This window comes from Heliangelus exortis, chromosome 3, assembly GCF_036169615.1.
Source record: "Heliangelus exortis chromosome 3, bHelExo1.hap1, whole genome shotgun sequence".
NCBI classification, from domain to species: domain Eukaryota; kingdom Metazoa; phylum Chordata; class Aves; order Apodiformes; family Trochilidae; genus Heliangelus; species Heliangelus exortis.
The window spans coordinates 73899147-73920544 of NC_092424.1; the positions used below are offsets into that span (position 1 = coordinate 73899147).

Here is a 21398-nt window from a genome sequence, read left to right on the forward strand (position 1 = left end):
GATTAACCCCAAGAGAGCGGAGCGGGCACATAAGTGTATTGAGGGGAGGGAGGGGGAAAGTGTGGACCCCCCTCGGTCCCGTCCCGTCCCCCCCCCACCCGCCAGGTCCAGAGGCGCCGCCAGGTCAGAGGGCGGACGCGAGGAGAGAGAGGGGAGGGGGGTGTGCCCGGGGCGCGGTGACGTCACCGCCCCCTCCACCAATGAGAGGTCGGGCGCGGGAGGGAGGTGGCCAATGGGAAGTGAGGTGGGTCCGTGAGTGGCATGGAGGGCGGGCTCGGTCGGAGGGGAAAGGGGAGGGGGGCGGCGAGGGGAGGGGGGGGCTGAGAGAGAAATGAAGTTGTGCTAAAAGGGCTTTTAGCCATCAAGAAGTTATTAGGCATTTCTCAGCCGCAAATTAGAGATTCTTCATTAATACCAACCTCGCCCCCCCACCACCCCCACCCACCCACCCACCCACCCCACCCTATCCTTCCCCCCCTCCTCCCCTTCGTTATGTGAGAGTGTGAGCCTGGGAGCCGATAAAGGGGATTGGGGAGACGGCAATGTCTGTCTGCCCATCGGTGTGAGGAGCAGTGACAGGCGCAAACTTTTCCCCGGTGCCATTAATGAACCAATTAAAGAGTTGGGCTCCTCACCCCGGGAGAGCTCTCTGCAGGCTGCCGGGCTCAGGGACTCAAGGTAGGTAAAAAGAAGGAGATCACAACCCTCCACAAGCTGCCAGCCGCAGGGATGTGCGGGGCTAGGCTGTGGGTCGCTTTCCTCCGCTGGAAAAAAATAATAATTTGGTCGGAAAAATGTGAAGTTTGGGAGGAAATCTGGCTCGGGGCAGAGCTTGTTTCCCCTGGCTAGGGTGCATCTGAGGCATATCTCCCCCGCGCCTCCGACCCCAGCCAGAAATGAGGGAAGCCCCCGAGACGAGGGAAAATAATAATAATAATAATAATAATAATAATAATAATAATAATAATAATAATAATAATAATAATAATAAATCAGAAATGCTGCGGGACTGGAGCTGCTTGCCCTGGTGCAGGGCTGGCAGCGCGGTGCGTGGGGAGGTCTGGCCACCCCCGGGGTGCCAGTCTGGAGAGGACGGGGCAGTTCTGCCAGCACCCACAGCAGCCGGGAGCTCCTCCACTTCTGCAGGGAGCAGGTTTCTGCCTTGGTTTCGTTCGAGTCATGCCGGGCACACCTGGGCTGGGGGTGAGGGTTGGGGGAGGAGAGTGCGGGACACGCTTCTCTGCGGGCGCGCTAGAGGGGAAAATACACTTTTTTTTTTTTTTTTTTTTTTTTAATTTCCTCTCTGGTGGGAGAAAATACTACACCCGCCGGAGGCTGTTTGTTAGTGATTATTTCTCGCGGCTCCGCCGCGGCGTTGTGTAAGCGGCTTTCTCACCCCAGGGCTCCTGTTGTCTCCACAGAGGCTCCCGGGAAGTCACCCCGCGCCCGGGAGACAGCCCACGGCCGGGCGCTCCGGGCCTCGGATTGACAGCGGACCACGGGAAGAAATGGGATTATTATGACCCTCTTCCGAGGAGCTATGCTGCCCGCCATGAGTAGGAAAAAAGGCCAGAAATACCTCGTTTGGTTGTTGTCTAGTGCCACAAACTTCTAGCTTTTTTTTTTTTTTTCCTCCTTTTTTTTTTTTTTTTTTTTTTTTCCTGCTGTTGTCTGGAATCTCTGAGCTGCATTGGATAAATGCCTTTCTCATTCGATTGACTGTGCTTTTCAGAGAATTTTTTCTTTTCCTTGGCTTTTTTTTTTTTTTTTTTTTTTTTTTTTTCCTTCCCCTGAGAACACCTCTTTGGTTTTCAGTACTTGTTTGCATTTTACGCAACTGACGGTTTCTCAGAGTAATGGCCGCGCTCAGAATCACTGCCTGATGCTTCGGAGAGATGAGTTGCAGCTGAAAGTTTCCTTTCCACCTTTGGATGAATCTCTGGAGTTTAAATTGTAGGAAGGAAGGGGGGAAAAAAGCACGATGAAAGAGAAGTCTAAAAATGCTGCCCGGACTAGACGGGAGAAAGAAAACAGTGAATTTTATGAACTGGCGAAATTACTACCCCTGCCCTCCGCTATCACCTCCCAGCTGGACAAAGCATCCATAATCAGACTCACCACCAGCTATCTAAAAATGAGGGTGGTTTTTCCAGAAGGTAGGTGGGAATACCTATTAATCTCTATCTCCATTCCGATCCATGTGTCGCTTGTTGCTTTTACTTAAAAAAAAAAAAAAAAAAAATTAATCGCACGGGGTGGTGTGCTCAGAGGCAGGGTGCTCTCTGCTGTCACTTTTCTCTGTCGTTAAATGCTTCAGTTTCTTATGACAGGTTTGGTTGGGGACTTACGGTGCTTTTGTCAACACTTGAAGGAACTGAGCTCTGCTGCGTGTTCTGCTAAAGCAAACACGGTTTTTCTCCCCCCCCCCACCCCCAGTAAGTCTCCCAGTAAGATGTGCATCCCGCGCCAAGCACGTGCGTGGCGAAAGATGGGACGATTTACCCGTACTTATAGTCATACTATGGGGGGAGTTAATATATGGGTAAATATTTACATAAGCCTATGCAAAGTCCTAAAGCCTTAGTTCGAGCATCGAGCAAAGGTGCGGTGTACAGGTAGAGCACACAGGTACAGGCGTGCTCGCACTCAGACACAGGCAGCCCAAATAAAGAAGCCAAGCACGCTTCTTTATGTTGTGCGTCTTGCTCTGAGGATCATTAAGGCAGATTGAGGGCGTTAATAGACCTCGGAAATTTTTAAATGGGTTTTGTACTCATATATTCAATCCCTTTGCCCCTCCAACTCTGCAAGCCCAGCATCCGAGTCTGCATTCTCCTCCACAGACTGGCAACAGTAAACTTCACGTTGACTTCCAGGCAGCAGCAAGGTCCCTCCTGTCTAGCAGCAGCAGGCTTAAGCGTCCTAAACTATGTCGTGCTTTAAGTAGAATTAGGATTTAAAGCGATAGTCTCGGGGCTTCTAGACCGGCTGCCAAGAACAACAAGCAGTACAAAGTTAAGAGAATAAGAATAAAGTTCTCTTGTGTTCTCACTCTATTTTTTTTTAATACAATGTAAAAACCGAAACAAACAAACAAAATTTTAAAAGCGAACCAAAGCCACCTAAACAACAGCGACCGAAAAACCCACTTCAAGAATCTCTTATTTAGATTAATTCGATTGAGAACATAGTCTGCATGAAATAAAAAAAGCACTGAGCTTCTTCGCCCGACCTAATACCAAAATTCGCTGCATCTTTTGTTAAGTGTATACACATAAGAAACAACGTAACAGAGATATGTCCCCCTGTGTTTTGTGTACTGTACCACGAGTCGGTCTGTCTGTCTACTATGATTTATAAATCAAGAGTGCGTATATACGGCCTGGTTTTGTTTTTTTCTGTTTTGCTTTGGTTTTGGGTGTTTTGGGCTTTTTTTGTTTGTGTGTTTGGGTTTTTTTTTTAACTTTGTGTGTGGTGGTTGTTGTTAACCTGATTAAGTCTGTGAACTGCTGATCCTAATTCTACTTTGTAAAATTAAATATGCAATCGGGCAGTCATTTGGACTGGGGGAGGTCCGTCCCCCGTCCCGTCCCCCCGTTCCTTTTTCCCCCCTCCCCCCCGGGTTACGTGTGAATGCTTACACCTAAAATCCACAGCAGTAATTTCCAATCTACTGCATCTTGCAACAGTTTCTTTAAACAATATGTCCAAGTGGCTTGTATCTCCAAGTCACTCTGAACCAAAGAATGGATAAATGAAAGCTGTAACGCTTGAAACATTTAAAAAAATAAATTCAAGGCTTCATCAAGCCACTTTCGTCTTCTTTATGATCTGCCACCTAGAAGATAATTATGCAAGGCAGTCCTGTGTTTCAAAAGAGACCGAGCTGTCTTTTATACTGTCAGCGCATACTTTATAAAAATAAGGCTATTGCAAACTCCGATGGCCATGATGTTCCTAAAAGGATTATTAGCAATGATTTGTCAACTCCTGTGGTCTCAGTAGGCTACCTTTCTGCGTGATTTCGAGCGGGTCTCGTCAATTACTGGTGCCTATGTAGCGGGTTGTTTGATCAGAAGAAGCATATGGTGTTGCTTGTAGGCTGTGAGTAATCACGGGAAGAGAAGAATAGCTGATCCCCGTCCCTCGGTGGCAGCGCAGGATGTTTGAATGCCCTGGGGAACCGTGAGGCGAAGTGCGCCGGGCCGGGGCCGCTGCCGGCCGCGGCAGATGCTAATTTGAGCGCGGAGGCAGAGGGGGCGAGAAGCGGGGCTTCGGAGGCAGCCGAGCCTTCGCGGCCTAATTAAAGGCAAACTGCAAATTAAAAAGAAAGGCAGCGAGCAGGCAGGAAAGGGCTCGCCCTTTCTCAAGGCGCGCTGCCGCGGGAGGCCCAGTGCCAGCCGGGCGGCCGATCCACGCAGGACCGCTGCTCTCCTCCCAACAGAGCCACGCATCCCCGCGGGAGGTGGGGAGAAACGACACACCGCGGTCTGGCCACATGGGCGGGGGGGTTCTCCGCAGACCCACCGTGCCCCAGACCCCCTCCCATGTCCATCCGAGGTAGTGGGCGAGCAGGGAGCGCTCCCCGGCCCCGGAGCCGTGGGTTTCCCTGCGCTCGCCAGCGTCGCGATTTATCACGGCCTTCCTGGAGCTGCGCCTGTGTCTGGCCGTACGAGAACCGGGGCCGGGTGTTTTTTTTCACGGGACTTCGTGGGAGTGTGGGATAGGGCGCTGGGACTGCTGGGGTGGCTGTGCTTGTGCACCGGTCCTTTCGGCTCGTCGGGCTGCAGCGGGGGGAGGTGATGTAGAATGGGACGGATCCTGGGGTATCCCGGTACCCTCAACTAGAAAAAGAAGTCATTGCTTCTTTGGGAAAGGAGGACAGGCAGTGTTGGCCAGAGATATTACGCACCCAAAGAAAAAGCTTTCCAGAAAGGAGGCAGTGTCAGGGACAGGGCAGGATTGGAGGAGGGGGGGGGGGAGCCGGGGGGGTCCGTATGCTTGTTTTCCCCTGGGGAGGAAAGCGATACAGGCAGTGGGACAAAGCCGGGGATCCGGCCAAAGGGCTGAAGGTGGGTGGCAGAAGGCTCGGGAAAGCGGCGAAGTGTTATGTCATACATTTAAAGAGATGTTGGAGGAGTCAAGGAACGAGAACCGTTGTTTCAGTAAGAGGGAGCTGCGGTCCCAGCTGTGTAACTTACAGCCCCTCTGCCCGGTACAAGAGCGAATTTCCATCTGCCCGAAGAGTGCTTGCATAGGAGCTGGTTGTAAATAATCCAGCAGAAAGATACACACTTCTCATCGCAGCGCATATGCGGGGCTGGAGACAGAGGGACAGGCGGAGAGAATCGGTGTACATTTGTCTGCATATTTTTACATCTGAAAGGTTTCTAGAGAAAGCAAGTGGATAGATTTCGGGATAATTTTGGAAACAAGAGAGTTTTCTGGGAGGAAAATGCTAGGAGAGTCACAAACAGAATCAAGGTGCGGTTTCCATTCTCAACCCCCCAAGAAATCTGAACACAAATCGGGGACAACGGATAAACTTGTTTAACAGAGCAGAGATTTTTAAGCGACCTGCCTCTCGTAACGGCTGTGTAATTCTCACAAAACTTAAAAAAAAACCCTGGGCTGTTCTCTCTACCCTTGATGTCACTTCACTTTGACTCTAGCAGATTAAAATTTTCAAGGGCGAAAAGAGTTTCAGCGTCTTAGGATACCCTCACTTACAAGACTATGATAGTTTGCAGTGATCAGACAGCTCTTGGAAATTATGAGGATCTGCTAAATCAGGACTGTACGGAAGATTTTGTTTATTTATTTTAAGCAGAACTTCCTAATAAATTAAGTAATGAGTTAACGTTCATAAAAAGGAAATAATTAAAAAATCATAAATTTGTAAAGAGTTAACGTCAAGTAACGTATCCTTAAAAACATCAGAAAAAAAATCTCCGGGATGTCGAAGGACTGAATGACTTTTTCGTCAAAAAAGATCAGGTCGCTGTAACTAGAGGGCTAATTTTTCACTGATCCAAAAAGTGAAGGGAGGGGAAAAAATCCAAACCAACCAACCAAACAAAAAATCAAAACAAGTGGCGCAATAAATAGTTTTTTGGTTGGCTGTTTTTTTGTTTCGGTTTTGGATTTTTTTAGTTGTGAACATTTTGAGGGTCTTATTCTCCTCACGCAAACAGAGAGGGAAAAGGAGGGTTTGCAGTCTCTGTCCTGCTAAGGACGGATTGTGTCGGAGCGGAGACGCGTTTGATTTTCGAGACAAAAGCAGAGGCTCCGTTTACATAAACTTTCGCCGAATCAGGACGGTTAACATTTCAATATTGAAACCCTTAATCTTGCTTTATTTTAAAGGGGAAGAGATCAGCGAAAAAAAAAAAAAAAATCCGTTTCCCACGTGGATAGGTGATTTAATGCTGTTTTTCTTGCTGCTAAGGGAAATGATTGAGCATTAGGTTTCAGTGTTTATTTTCTTACAGAAGTTTTTCTCATTTAAGCTGCAGTTTATTCTCCACGCTGCCTTTCTGTTTAAGTCCAGGTTTGATGTGAATTTAAAATGCAAAGTGCAGAACTAAACTACTAGTATGATAGCAGATTTATGTATTAGAAAGAATACTATGTGACAAGAGTTTTAAAACAAATATTTTATTTCGAAACATACTCCTCCTTCGCAACATACGACCGTTTTAATTTTGGAGGATATTTTTCAACTTACATACAAATAGAGAGTGTTTGCAAACGCGTTGTTGCAAACACTTCCCTCCTCAATGTCGTTGAAATAAGGGCTATATGAATTTGCATCTGCTATAGAAGAGAAAATTTGCGTTGGTGTTTTGTTTTGGGTTTTTTTTTTTTCCCCTCCTCTCTCAAATTCGGGCATGGTTCCGTTTGTTTGCCTTTCAGAGCGCAATTCTGTTACTCCGTGTGTGCCAAAATGCTGGTATTTCTTTCTAGAGTGAATCAGTCTCGGCATTATTTCCACTACCGCTTTCTTAATGGGGTTGTTTGTTTAGTCAACAGGACCTTTCCTCTGTCTTATAATTATTTTTATAAAGAAAGCGGGATGCTAACTTATCCCTCTTTCAAACGAACACATGTGATTTACTGAGATAATAAATCTTTACAAAACCTTGCTAATGGCATCCGCAGGCAGTTGGAAATGAGCAGCATTTTTTTTTTAAACATAGCTTATTCCATTTCATCTGAACCCTCTGACAGCGACCCGCTCCTTTACAGAAGCCTCATTTGACCGAGATTTTGAGTTATCATTAACCACTGCTTGTTAAATTAACTGAGAAATCAACCCTGTCGGGCGTCAGCCGATAGCAATAGGAGCGCTGGCGGTGGGCTATTTAATTAAATGGTTAATCGAATCAAGCTAATTCCTCGATACAACATCCAGTTGCCTCCTCCCTTCTCGGTGACTAAGATCTACAGCTTCTGTCTCTGCGGCTCCTGCTGCTGTTATTTCCTATTTTTCCTGGGTAGCGAGGGAAAATTATCTCACTGAAGATGGGGACCGAGCTGCCCTGCCTCCCACTCCCCAGGCAACCGTCCGTGCCCCTCTTCATCCCAGAGAGGATGCAGGGAGGGGTATAAGGTATCAGAGGTGCCAGCGAGGGGCGATGGGGAAGGTGCTGCTTTACGAGGTGCACACGGAGGTGAAACACCCGTGGCCGCAGTAAAGCTTTACGAGCGGTTTCTCCGAGCAGGTTGCACGAAGCAGGCGTTCGGGGACGGGAGAGGAGAGAGGCCCGGCAGGCCCGGCTACACCGCGACGGGGCAGAACCACCGGGCCCGAGTCGCCCCTCCTCGGCCTCCCCGGCATCGCGGGGGGAGGTTGGCGGAGCTTAGCCTGGCTCAGCTCCCCAGGGAAGGGGAAAGCCCCGGGAGCAGAGGTGGTCGGGCGCATCCCTCTCCCTCCGCGGGGTCAACATCCCCAGAGGCGTGGAGGACGGGCGGGCTGCCTCTCCTCCATCTTTAATGGGCAGGGAGCGGCTGTTAAAAGGGCAAAGCAAGCGCAGCGAAACAATAGGGAGACGAGACGTCCCTGGGCCGCGGCCCCTGGGAGCGGGGCGACCCCTGCCCTGAGAGGGAGGTTTAGAAAGCTCCTGGAAGTCAAATGCGTGGGGGAGCTCCCTAGACCCGGCTTAGGCAAAAGTCCCGTCTGCTGCCCCGACAGTCCGGTGACCATCGCGACCCCCAGCAGCCCGGGCAAGCCCCCTGCGCTTTTCTCTCTGCCCATCCTCAGCAACAGAAGAAAACTCTGCCTATGGGGCCCCGTCTCCAAGCCAGCATTTACTTAGCGTGCACAGCTTCCGTGGGCTTCGTCGGGCCGTGTGGGCAGGCAGGGAGCAGGGGCAAGTCCCAGGAGCAAGTCCCCGAGGGGCCGTGTTCCCCTTCTCCGGAGATAGTTGTGTCTCAAAACCTGGTTCCCCAAAAAAGCGGATCTGGAGCTCAGGCGGAGCTCTCCGCTAAGCCTTTTTTGGTTTTTTTTTGTTTGTTTGGTTGGTTTTTTGTTTGTTTGTTTTTTAAAGCGGACGTCAAGTCGCCCTCTCTGCCGTGGTTTTCGCTACCGTGAATTTGGATTGTGCTGAGATCTCATGTCGGATAGTCCGTTGGGGAAATCCTAGTAGCCGCTTTTAAAAGCCGACAAATCAACACAAAGTAGATAAAGGCTTGCATCTTCTGGCCACCCCACCCCCACCCCCACCGTCCACCCCCGCCCCCCTTAGCTATTGCCAGACAAAGGGGGGGTCGAGGTGGGCTCTGCGCTGCAGATGCTCATAGAGGGACAAGTAACTCGGAGATCAACCAGGGCCAAGGAGCTGCCCGGGGCTCCTGGAGACTCAGTTCTCTGCTCCTGTCTTCCTCCGTCTTTGCCTAGATCAAATTAGAAATGATTGAGGAATCTCTTCCCGCTTCCGTGGGACAGAGGATCTTCTTGCGACAATATCGCCACTGGGTAGGGATGATATCCATCCAACCCCTCCATTGGCTGCCAGCATCAAGGCTTGCATCAATCAAAGGATGAAGGGAAGGACAGGCCCCCGGGTGCTGGTGCGCCGGCCGTGAACCTGGCTTGAGGGATAGGCTGCGGTGGGGACCGGAATGCCCAGTGCCGGGTGGGCACGGCTGGGGAGAAGTCATTGTTCGTGGGCTCGCTGGTGTAGCTGTCCCATGAAACCGATGGAGATGTTTTTTGATGTGGAAAGCGCAGTGGTTTTCCATTGGAAAGTGCTGAGAGAAACGATGAGTCAGCACGCTAGCTCCGAGCGGGATCCGCGCACTCTCAGCGCACCCTGCTAGGTAACGAGACTGCTGTTCACAAACCAAACAAGATCGTGTCTAGAAGGTTCTTTTTTTAGTTTTTTTTTTTTTGTTTGTTTGTTTGTTTTGTTTTTTTGTTTGTTTGTTTTGTTTTTTGGTTTGGGTGGCTTTTTTGTTTTGTTTTGTTTGTTTGTTTGGTCTGGTTTTGGTTTCTTTCCCTCCCTTCCCTCCCTTCCTCCTGATGGTGGACACTTTCTTGTGGCCCAAAATGTTTTTCTTCTCTTCTCAGGAGAAAAAAAATAAATCCTCGAGTGGAGGGATTGCTAGGTGTAGCAGCCTCTAATCTATATTTTGTCAAGAGTATCAAATTCATTTCAAAAGAAAAGCTCGATCCATTTATTTTTGCTGCTTGAATAACACAGCTGGATGATGCCTTGAGCTTACTCTGGATGGTTGCTCATCATTCATTCGCCAAGAATTGGCCTAAATGGTGCCTGTGGGGATTAGGTCAATTTTACTGGATCTACTTCGCCTCATTTGGTTACTAATTGGTTTCTTGTTTTATAAATCGAAATCTCATTTTCAGGAAATTACAAAAGCCATGCAGCCAGTCCATTGAGGTAATCCGTGGATCGGGGGTATTTAAATGGAAATGGTTCTACAATGCATCAAGTATTAGGCAACAGTAAAACTTCGACTCTATTTCCAAATGAAATGCGAGCTTGCTAGCTTCTTAGATCCATATATCCTTTCTAAAGCTACTTATGTAAATACGAGAAAGCAGACCTTGGTGGGGGAGGGGATGCAGGGAAGAAAGTAAATTTTATCTGCTAAGGTTAATGTGGCACACCTTGGATATCTTCCAAAATAGATTACGTTTTGCTTTGTCTTTGGCCACTTTAGCTGGGAAAATCCTTTGCCTAAAAACGGTTTAGTTATCCTTCCCTTCACAAAGCTGCTTGTTTCTATTCCAAACCCATTATGCTGTTGGCTCTCCAAATTACAAGAGAATCTTTAGATCTTGTTTCTAGGCGTAATCCTGAAGCAAAAGGGAGAGCTGATTTCCTTGTTTTGTTTTAAATAGACAATCAAAGGATTTGCAGAGTTTTCTGCGGTAGGTCAAGTGCAAGAAATCACAGTTTGCCCCCTCGATAAAAGGAAATTGGATGTTAAAGCGAATAGACCGGAAAAATCGAAAAGGGAATATTAATGGGAAGGTTTTCTACTATAATGTTTAAAACCAGTATTTAAGGGGCATCAGGAGAGCCCGCCGATTTAGGAGAGGCTGGGCTTGGCAGTGAACAGAAGTAGCCTCCGACTTGAAAGTCCTGAAACATCTGGGAAGTACGAAGAATGGTCTCATGTGATGGGATTTCAAAAAGCCCGTTCAGGTAGACAAGTGAAAACGTTTAATTATAAACCATTAACAGACACAGCCCAGCAGTGCGGGGTTTCCACCTGAAAAACAGAGAGGAGCTCAGCGCCCCGTGAAGAACCTCCTTCCCGGGGAGAGGTTAATCTGTACGGCCTGTGAGCTGTTCATTAACCCGCCCGCATCGGGTTATTTTCCCTTTTAGAAGAAGAATAATTAGAGCCGTAAACTTCGATTAATAAACAACTTAAATCATAGGTGGGGAGCGCAGATTTAGTTTTGAATACAGAAGCCTGTCATTCAGACGTCCCTCCAGGTGGGGGGGACGTCCCAAGAATACCCCTTGGCCGCCTCTGCTCCAATGGGCCATCCCCGTCCCTCAGCATCCGAGGAGCTCAGAAAGAAGGAAATATGCAGCGGTTTTGTTTTGGTTTGTTTGGGGGTTTTGTTTGGATTTTTTGTTTGTTTTGTTTGGGTTTTTTTCTCCTCTTTCCCTGGAACCCGTGCAAGAGTTGCCAGCTTCTTGCTGGTTTCGGGGGTCTGGGGTGATCCTCTGTCCTGGCGGCTGGCTCCCCGGGAAAGGGGGGGACAGAGCTTTCTCCGAAGCCCACGGTGTATCCTCGACGGACCCACCCGTCCCTGGGCGGCCCAGGAGGGAGCGAAGCTTCAGGACTACGGAAACTATCACTGGGTCCTCTCTAATTGATGTAGAGGAATTAATGAGAAGGAGTCTGTGTCTGCCTGGCATCTGGCACTAGGGGTTGCGGGAGCGGGGCCAGGCCAGAAAGTTGTCCCTGCCCCTAAAGTTAAGGAAGAAGGAGGGAAGTGTAGGAGCCGTGAAAAGACAGGTTGGCATGAAGAGGAGGATGAAGAAAAGGGGGAGAAGGGAGGGAAAAGCGGGGAGGAGAAGGACGCCTCGCTCTGACTGGGGGGAGGGAGGGCCAGGGCCGCCTTGGGATGCTTCGTTCAAGCGGCGCTAAGGAAAATCGTTAGCTCTGTTTAAACCGGCAAGCACTCAGGTGAAGCCAGTCAATAGCGAGGGATACCCGAGGCTTCCTGCTGTCTCCACCTCGCCTGTTTGCGTCGAAATAGTCGGAAAACGGGGTCTCGCCTTCCCCGAGCCCGCCTTGCGGGAGGGAGACCTCGTCGACTTGGCTCTCGCCTCCCTCGGTGATCCGCACCCCGCCATCAATCAGGATTTGTATTTTTTCCCCTCCCTGTTACTTTACCTTAGTGTATGCGCATGTCAGGCTGAGCCTTATTTCATGACATAAGCGTAAAAGGTTTTCCCTGCCCCATTTAAATTACTTCAGCATAAATGCTTTGAAAAGGCATCGCTCATAGTTTTGCTTCGGTGGGCTAAACCATCTGACTTTTATTCCTCCTCGCTTTGCATAGGAGAAAACAAGCGCCGTCTGAAGCATTAGGCAAGTCATGACAGCTTAATTTCTGGAGGGGGCTTTTGGAGGCCTATCGTCTCTTCTGCAGACACTCGTCCCGCAGAGGGAAGGAGGGGGAGGAGGTGAACCCTGGAGCCCTGGCTGCCTGGGCAGGAGGAAGGGCGGTTCGTGCCGTCGGACAGACAGTGCCTTGCCTGGGCCGCCCCAGGAGCGCCTTACCGTAGCTAGGAAACTGCCCTTGCCTTAACGACAGGTAGTTTGTTTTTTGCGGGCTTGAGTGGGAATCACTGAAAGGGAAAGCGTTTTATCACGCGGCTCGGGGAGAGCTGGAGTCGCCGCATCTGGTCGCTTCTCTTCCCCTCCACCCCCCCCGCAGCAATTACGAAGTTTCCAGGTGAGAGACCGGTGACCCCCAAAGAAAGAGAGAAGCGGGAGGCCACAGATCAAACTGGAAAGTGATCTCTGGCGAGCAGGAGGTCTAAGCCCATCCTTAACACTCCCCCTCCAAAGCCTGCTGGCCAATTACTCAGCAGGTTGTGGCCGGGCTCTGCCTTCTGCAGAGGGAGGAACCTCCTGCAGCCAGGACTCAGGTACTGGTGGAACCCGTCCGCGCCTCTGGCCTGGCTGGCACCGAGACTCTTATCTTCACAGACACTGTCGTGACACGATAGCCGCATGCTTCTCGTGACATCAAAAGCTTCTCTCACCAAACCCCTTTCTTTCACTTTAAACAGTTCTCAGGGTTGCCAAGTGTCCCTTCGGGGTCGTTAGGAGAAAGGCACTTTTCCTGAAGTTCTAGTAATAAGTTCCCTGTAGCTGAAGGACCCCCTCCCAAACCCTTCTATCTGGCACGCTGCTTCATTTAATCTTAGGAATTAATTTCACCATTAACTCAAAATAGGTATTTGGTATTTTTCTCCCACATAACTTATGTCTTAAAACACCTACATAAAAGGCTTCTCTGTCCAATGAAATCGTGTCTAGTTTATTAAAGTTTATATGTATATATATTTTAGAATGGATACAAGCAAAAAAATGAAAATAATTCCTTTCCAACAGAACATGAGTCAAATTTTCATCTCCTCACCTCGCTTTTCTTGGTATGTCTTAAATAAACAGGACTTGGAGAAGCCTGGGGCCACTCTAGCCGAACCAGCCCGCTGGATAATGTTGGACGGGAACTGGGATCCCATCTTTTGCAGGTACTGGTCTGGAAACGACAACCATGTAGTATTAATGATTAAAGAAATAATTCCTTCTTCTGAGCCCTTAATTGCCGCCTTGACTAATTTTTAACTGTTCACGTGTTTAACAATAAGGAAAAAAAAAAAAAAAAAAAAGGGTGTGTTTGTGTGTGTGTGCTTCAGAAGTGCGAACCATCGCTGTTATATGTCATGTGTTGTGGTGGGGTTGAGGTTTGGTCCCTCCGGGTCCTTTGCTCCAGTACTGTCCAACACAGGATCTGCAGAGAAGGACCACACACAGCGGTGTGGCTTTGGGGGACCAGAGAATAGGAGCATGACTTTCCCTCAAATTATTAACAAGGTGACAAGTCCCGGCAGCGCGCTGAGCCTCAGGGCGATGTAGGGACAGGGAGAGGCTCTACAGACCCTGGGGAGGTTGCTCTGGGCTCAGCAGGCACAGAAATGAACACATACATGAAAAAGGTAGGGCACATTTGAAAACTCACTGCAGTCTGAAATATTAAGGAATATTAGCTGTTACCATCACCACACATTTTTTTGGGGTTGTGTGGCTTCTGGGAGCCTATTCTTCCCTCGGCACACCCAGAAGTCCCATCCACGTCTGCTGAAATGTGCCTGTTAAATTCTCGTCTCTTATTTACACTACGGAGAGCTTTAGAACCTCCTCGCACGCTTTAAGTCTCCTTAGCAAATATTCAAACTCTAACCACCATCCCCTCCCTCTTCCCAGTGACATTTGAAACGGGATAGAAGTATCCAGTATTTCTAGGATCGACATATCAGTCACCGGATAGCCAGAAGCTTTCCTAGGTATTTACCAGGCGCTTCTCACTACCGGGACCTTTGGAGCTGGAGACCTCTGAGAACTGGGTTGTATCCCAGCGGTCCAGAAGCTTTAGCAGGATTCCTGTCCGGAATTCTCCCATTTCCTTCCAACTTTGGGAATAATGACATCATGATCACGGATCCCCGTTTATCAAAATAAACCAGGGAACAAGTACTTCACTGATCTACCTGTCTTCATGGGTGGATCTACATGTCTATCTTTTTATGTATTTATCTTTCACACCCCTCAACCCTTTCCTGCAGACTTTGGACGGTTTTATATTTGTCGTGGCTCCGGATGGAAAGATCATGTACATCTCGGAGACCGCCTCGGTGCACCTGGGCTTGTCACAGGTACGCTTGAGGGGGCAGCCAGCTCCTCTGCCTCCCTGGCCCTTCTTCCCTCCCCTTTCCCTCTCCCCCGCTCTTTCTTGGCTGACGGAGGGTGCGCGGTGCTGGCGATGAGCCTCTTCTTCATCCTCCCTCACAGGTAGAGCTGACCGGCAACAGCATTTACGAGTACATCCACCCCGCAGACCACGATGAGATGACGGCGGTGCTCACGGCCCACCAGCCCTACCACTCGCACTTTGTGCAGGGTAAATAAAGTACAGAGCCCTCTGCTTCCGCTTGGCCTGCGCCGCCGCGGAGGGAACCGCGCAGGGTCGGCGGAGCGCCCCGCTCACCGCACCTCTGCCTTTCCCCTCTCCTAGAATACGAGATCGAGAGGTCCTTTTTCCTGAGGATGAAGTGCGTCCTGGCCAAGAGGAATGCAGGGCTGACCTGTGGGGGCTACAAGGTGCGTGCCCACTGCCGAGACCACCCCTCCATCCTTCCTGCTCTCCTGCTCCAGCAGCGCTGAGCATGCAGAGGCGGGCGGTACCAAAGGGCCCAGCAGTGGTACAAAAGGGCCCTCTGCTCGCGGGGGCTATCCCAGTCCGGTGATCTTTCATGTGATCCAGAGCCAGCGTTTCTCCCGGAGATTAGGTTAAAGAGCTCAAACCTGAAAAGCAAGTAATCGAGCTCCCCGGGTGTTGTTATATTATTATTATTATTATTATTATTATTATTATTATTATTGTTTTCTTTATAAACTGAACATCACACAACCACTGACGCTTCCGCGGTGTTTGTGGAAGCTGTCATGTGACTCAGTGAGAACTCTGGGATAATTTATTTCTTTAATGGGTAACTCGTCTGCTCCAGGGGCACCTCACCAAGTTTTCCTCGGGTGTTTCAGACGGTTCTGCTCAGGGTTCCTCGGTGGAGTCAGCTCCTGCTCTCCTACCTTCTCCCTGTTTTTGTGGCAGCTGCTCAACACAGGAGAGCAGGGGGTAACTATGAGCCAAGCAGATGTTGTGCCATGATGTACCTTAGAACACCTGTTGAACCTCCTACAGGAAGAAACACCCTAATAATAGAGAAATAAGGGTGGAAGTGCACAGCAGTCACCTGCTAGGATATATTTTGGAAACATACTTGTATTTATGTAGCAAGATACATTCTGGCTAGGGATCACGTCTGGTCTATCTGTATCATAGACATATCTTACACATGTGACATATGCACACATGTAAACTCTTTCTCTCACACGCATACCCTCTTCATTACAAAGTTGTAACTGGCTTGGCACTTCCGCATATTTCTTTTTTAGAATAATAATAAAAGCGTAGTTAGGAGGTGGTCCAAACCCCACTTATATCAATGGGAAAAGGAAAAAAAATCTCCTTGACTTGAAGGGGCCTTAGATCAGTGCAGATCTTGGCACGGAAAAAAAACAGATGGTGCCACTTTTTCTGAGCTCCTGGGCGGAGCGGCGGCTCCTGGGCACCCGGGGGCGCGTAGGCACCAACCAGGGCGGTCGGATCTGTCCAGGCTCCTCCGGGTCCCGGTCCCCTCCGCTGCGAGGAACTCCTGTAGCAGCACACCCTGCACCCGCTCCCCACTCCCGCCCTCCTCCCGATAGGCAGCCCCGAGCTTTCCTGTGTCTTCTGCAGGTCATTCACTGCAGCGGATACCTGAAGATCCGCCAGTACAGTCTGGATATGTCCCCCTTCGACGGCTGCTACCAAAACGTTGGCTTGGTCGCCGTGGGCCACTCGCTGCCTCCCAGCGCCGTGACGGAGATCAAGCTCCACAGCAATATGTTCATGTTTCGGGCCAGCTTAGACATGAAGCTCATATTCTTAGATTCCAGGTAGAGCTATTTCCAGATCCTTTCCTCTAGCCCCTCCCTTCTTTCCCGCCAGGCCTCCTCTCCTGTCCTCTCACCCACCGATATTTGCCGATTGTGTCTTTTGCAGGGTAGCTGAGCTAACGGGTTACGAGCCTCAGGACTTGATAGAAAAGACCCTTTACCACCACGTCCACGGCTGTGACACCTTTCATCTACGATGCGCGCATCACTTGTGTAAGGAGATTATGTTCTTGTAGAGACCCTGCCCCTCCCTTACCTCTCTTCCCGCACCGCCCCCCTCCTTCCGCCCCTCTTTGCCTTCTCCCTCTGCAGATGAACTTTGGGTTTGCTAGGGTTTATCTCTAGGTTGGGATGGGGAAAGCCAATTGGAGAGCAAGCAAAATCTGCAGCAGGTTTTAATGAAGGTCATTGGAGACTAAACCCCGAGCTGGAGGCAGGAGGCAAAGGGACGGGCAGTGAAAGGCTGTTTTCTCCTCAGCTCCCGGCTGTAGGACAAGACCTCCTCCGCACAAGCCTCAGGCACTCAGTTCAGTTCGAATTCCGGCTAGAAAAAACCCTTTTTTCTTGCTCCAAAAAGCCGTGCCAGTGAAATCCAAATACTTTTGTTCCATATCCACCAAGTCTCACAAATCTTATCTGTGTATCTAATTTTGACTGCAGTAGTGAGCTCGGTTGGCAGAGCTGCTCTTTATTCTATTTTGATATCATGATGACATTAATACATGGATAGAGGAATAAAAAGGGTATTAATTTCCGGTAAGTTTCCTTTCAGAGAATGTAACAAGAAGAGATAAAACCCAAAGCCAGATTTGTAGAATTAAACCTCGGTGGTGATATGCTGGGGTGGGGATGGATCGGGGGATTTCAGCCTCCTGGGTTATTCCTCCTGCCCCATCAATGTCCACGAACAGCCTTTGCCAACGAGCAGCCTGACACTCAGGGACTGAGATGAGCCCTGCCCAGGGGTCTCTAACACCCTTGCTCACGGGGGTTCCGGTCCATGATGCTTCCCTGTGTGACGCTAAGGGGTTTCTAGTCCCTCTCCTCGCCCACGGGGGTCTGGCGGGTGCGCATCCCTTTCTCTTCCTCTCCCAAAACAGAGGCGGGACGGGCGCTGAGACTCTCCGCTTTGTCCCTGCAGTGCTGGTGAAAGGGCAAGTGACCACTAAGTACTACCGCTTCCTGGCCAAGCACGGCGGCTGGGTGTGGGTGCAGAGCTACGCCACCATCGTGCACAACAGCCGCTCCTCCCGCCCGCACTGCATCGTCAGCGTCAACTACGTCCTCACGTAAGTCCGCACGGGAGCCCAGACAAATTGCCCTGGGCCGGGCCGAGCCGAACCGAACTGAGAGCCCGGGGCCAGCACCTGCCTCTGCGCCCCGCGCAGCGCAGCGCAGCCCAGCGCAGCGAGCAAGGCCCTGCGGCTGCTCCACCCGCCTTCCTCTATCCCTTCCCCACCTCTCGACCCTATTCCTCTGTCTCGGCTGCTGAGTCCCCTCGCTGCAGCACTGACCAGGGCAGGCTCGCCAGGTTTGCTAGGAAACACATTGAACACTTTCATCTAGATGAAGGGTTTCCCGTCTGCCTGTGTCTTTCTCTTTCGAGAGGGTGAAAGATTTATTTAGAGGTTTGTCACCCACATAGTTTGCTGCCTCGCCCCCGCTCCCCCTTTCATATATATTTACCGTTTAAATGCACCCAGCATTAAATAAAATAAAATTTAATGCAGCGTTAAAAAAAAAAAAAAAAAAAGAAAAAAAAAAAAAAAGGTTTCCACGTACGGAGTTATTTATACTCAACAAACAGGACATCTGTTTTTCTTTTCAAAAATCTGGGGTTTGAAGTTCTTAATTTCATCCAGAGTCTCTATCAAAGCTCTGAGATTTCTTTTTTGTTCTTGGAGAGCGATCCTTACAGTGAACCACAAAGAAAGTTGGTGACCAGAAGGGTCAGTTAAACTTAAAAAAAAAATATTAAAAAAATAAAACCAATTGATCAGTGACTTCTGAGATACCATGTATCTCAACGCATCTCCTTGTATCTGAGAATTGCCAGGTTGTCTACACGGCTTAGACTGAAGCACAGAGGCCCAGTGAGAGAGAGAACTACTCAGCCGGACTGTTTTGAAGTGTTTATCACTGTGACTGAGCATCTCCTCTGGACATGGCAGTAGCTGCTTGCGGCAGCACTCATGCTTCATTAGGATGGTGGGGCAATCAGGTTCGGCGGTACCTCGTAGATCCCAGGGGCGCCTTTTTGACTCTGGAGACAAATCTAGGTGTTGGAAACGCCTGAGAGGCAAACCCCAAAACTGCGTCGACACTGTAGAGTTACGGTCTTGCTGCTGAGGGTGGTTTGGTAGGGGATTTTAGGAGTCGCTTCCCAAAACGAAGTGGCTCGTTCCAGAGGCAAAGGCTCTGTTCGTGGACACAGGCTCGGCTGGTGAGATGTGGAAAGGGATGCGAGTCACAGCGCCTGATTTGCTGGGACATAATGTTTTTTGGCACGTAAGGTGATCGTGGGCATCGTGCTCTTAGCTGGGCAGACAGGAGTCATTGAACCCGCATGAAAAAGCGTTCATCAGCAGTTTGGTGTAGGGAGTAAACTGCGATTCCCCCTTAAGGAAAAATATAATTTATTCTCTTTAAAAATGGATGCGAGGCGTGGCAGGTTAATACTCTGGCATTCACCCAGCAAGGATTCAGATTAGCAGAGCCACCTTCAACTCTGCTGTAGCTGTTCCCTGCATTTGTAAGACCATTTCCCCATTTCCAGCCCTGCTCTGTATTTTTCGCGGTTTATGCCTCAGAGTGAAGTTCCAACACTTGCCCTAGGTGAACGGGAAATGCAAAATCAGCGTACGCTAACGCTGAGAAACAAGGAACCCAAAGGCAGCGGGCGTGCTGGAGTGGTTTTGCACTTCAAACGCCATAGGTTTCCCTGTGAGCACCTGTGATTAGCGGTGCTTTTTCTCTCCTTTAATCCCAAAAGACTGAGCATCAGTCACGGAACTCCACCTCAAACGAGCCGAGTGGAAATGAAACATCCCAGCGGATCTGCTTAAAGTTATCTGGGGCTACGGCTGGAACCCTGCTTGCCTAGGTGACCACCACGACACTGGTAGCACTGGGACCAGTTTGTTCGGTGTCCGTTCGCACCTCCCCAGCCGGCTGCGCAGGTGCGCCTGGACCCGCTGCATGAAGGGGCGCAGCGCGAAGCAGCCCCTGCGCACACGGCGGCTGAGGGCGGCTCAGCGCTCCAGCAGGATTGCTCCGCAGCCTGGAAGCTGGGTTTGGGGAGCCCCGGAGCCTGCCACCCCTCCAAACCAGGGCGACTGTTCCGCCTCAGCTGGTTTTTCGCTAAATGCAGAGCCTATTTTTGTGCGTGTATACGGATTTTTAGACCAAGGCTATTTTTAAACCTGTTTGCAGCCAGGCTGACGTGTAGGAGGGCGATAGTTGTTCTTTCAAGATTTCCCTTGGAGGAGGAGGTTACACCGCGGTGTGGCTTCGTCACACCTCGATGTAAGACCCTCCTTGTGCTCTTTGCTTTACTGCCTCGAGGGTAGGGGATGGGGAGAAGGCAGAGATGGAGCCGGGCCAGATAAAACGCAGCTGGGAAATGCTGGGAGGTCCATCGTTGGCTGCGGAGACTGTCATGTGCTGAGGGCCGCTGCAGTGCAGGCGCCGCTACCGCATTAAAATTTAGTTTTGGTGTGTTCAGGTCCTCGAGGGCTCAGCAAACCTGTCCGGCTCTTCATTAGGGCGCTGCAGAAGAGAGCAGCTTGTGCAGCAGGGCTGCGGCTGAGTCCAGGGGATGGACGTAGGTTCCACTGACAACTTACTATTTTTGTTATTACTATTATTATTACTACTATTATCATAATCGTCATCACTATCATTATTGCTATTATTACTACTATTATTCAGCTAGCGTGCTGTTTGGGAAATAAATGAGAGAAAAGGCCTTGATGTGTGCTGGGGAGGGAGAGGGAGGACTACTGTAAGCAGAGAAAGGGCTGGCTTAAAAGACCTTTTCTAAAAAGAGTCCTTTAAAAACAAAACAAAAAACCAAACCACAGACAAAACAAAAAGTGAGACGTCTGCCTCTCAGATGGGTAACCTGGGATAGAGGAGAGCTGTTGGGGAAAGGCTCATGGTTGGGAGAGCAGAGACAGGTGATGTTGAATTCCTTGTAGCCTAAAGTTGGCTTGATTGGCTTAATGAGCTATTTAGAGCCAACGTATTATTGCAAATGAGGAAAGTAGGTGGTGAAAGTACAGGAGAAAATGAGAGGTTATGGAGTATGAGGTAGGTTCTACTCCAGGAGGGCTTAGTAAAGGTCCTTTGGCACTCTGGTCTGAAAGGTCTTTTCCAACAAAATGGTTTAAAATATATTATTCTGGTATAAATCCTATTGCTATTGCAGTTCCTTGAAGCTGCAAGTGGATTAGTGCAGTAAAGCAGGAACAGCTGAGGTGTGTCTGTATGCACCATGGGTTCTTCCCACATTTCATCCATAGGGCTCCTGGCAGAGGCACGGACTTGCCCACTGCAGCCTCAGCCTTTTTAACAAACCCAGGGAGGAACATCAGGCTTACAGAAGAGTGAGACAAACTTTTGCTGGTCAACTAGTGTGCGTGGAAGCCAAGGAGAAAGCAAGAGAAGTGCAAACTATTTTTTTGTGTTTTCAGATAACAAGGAGCAGTGTTTGAGATTGCAGGGTGGAATGCCTCTTGCTGAACATTCCTTTAAAAATAGGAAAAGTAATTTTTTTTTCACTGCATTGGGGTGAAAATAGCAAAAGGGATCATATGCTTTGACAGATACTGTGCAGGTTTTTGACCTGTTGGGTCATTGGTCTCCTTGTGCAGTACTTCTTCATACAGTATTTTTTTTGGCTGCCTGATGGGGTAAGGAGCTTTTTCTCACTGTTGAGAGGATCAAGAATGTTCTGATATTTTGGAAATGAGGGGCTACTGAATGGCCTAAGTACTAGTGCAGGCTGAGCAGTAAGCTTGTAGCTTCCCAGCTCCCATGGGCAGAATAGCTGATGGAAATGGAAAGAATGAGAGAGAGTTTATGCAGAGGGGACCTCCTTCCCACCATCTGATCAA

General features: G+C 49.5%; 1 protein-coding gene across 1 annotated transcript in view; it reads left to right on the forward strand.

Moving 5' to 3' along the window:
* The first annotated feature begins 337 nt into the window (after positions 1-337).
* Positions 338-21398, forward strand: part of SIM1 (SIM bHLH transcription factor 1) — a 54928-nt gene continuing 33867 nt past the window's right edge. The window contains exons 1-9 of the mRNA XM_071741268.1: positions 338-678; positions 1422-2156; positions 13174-13256; positions 14349-14438; positions 14575-14683; positions 14798-14883; positions 16082-16281; positions 16388-16494; positions 17423-17570. Of these exons, the coding sequence (XP_071597369.1) occupies positions 1982-2156; positions 13174-13256; positions 14349-14438; positions 14575-14683; positions 14798-14883; positions 16082-16281; positions 16388-16494; positions 17423-17570 (998 nt within the window). The 5' untranslated portion in view covers positions 338-678; positions 1422-1981. The remainder of the gene's footprint in view (positions 679-1421; positions 2157-13173; positions 13257-14348; positions 14439-14574; positions 14684-14797; positions 14884-16081; positions 16282-16387; positions 16495-17422; positions 17571-21398) is intronic.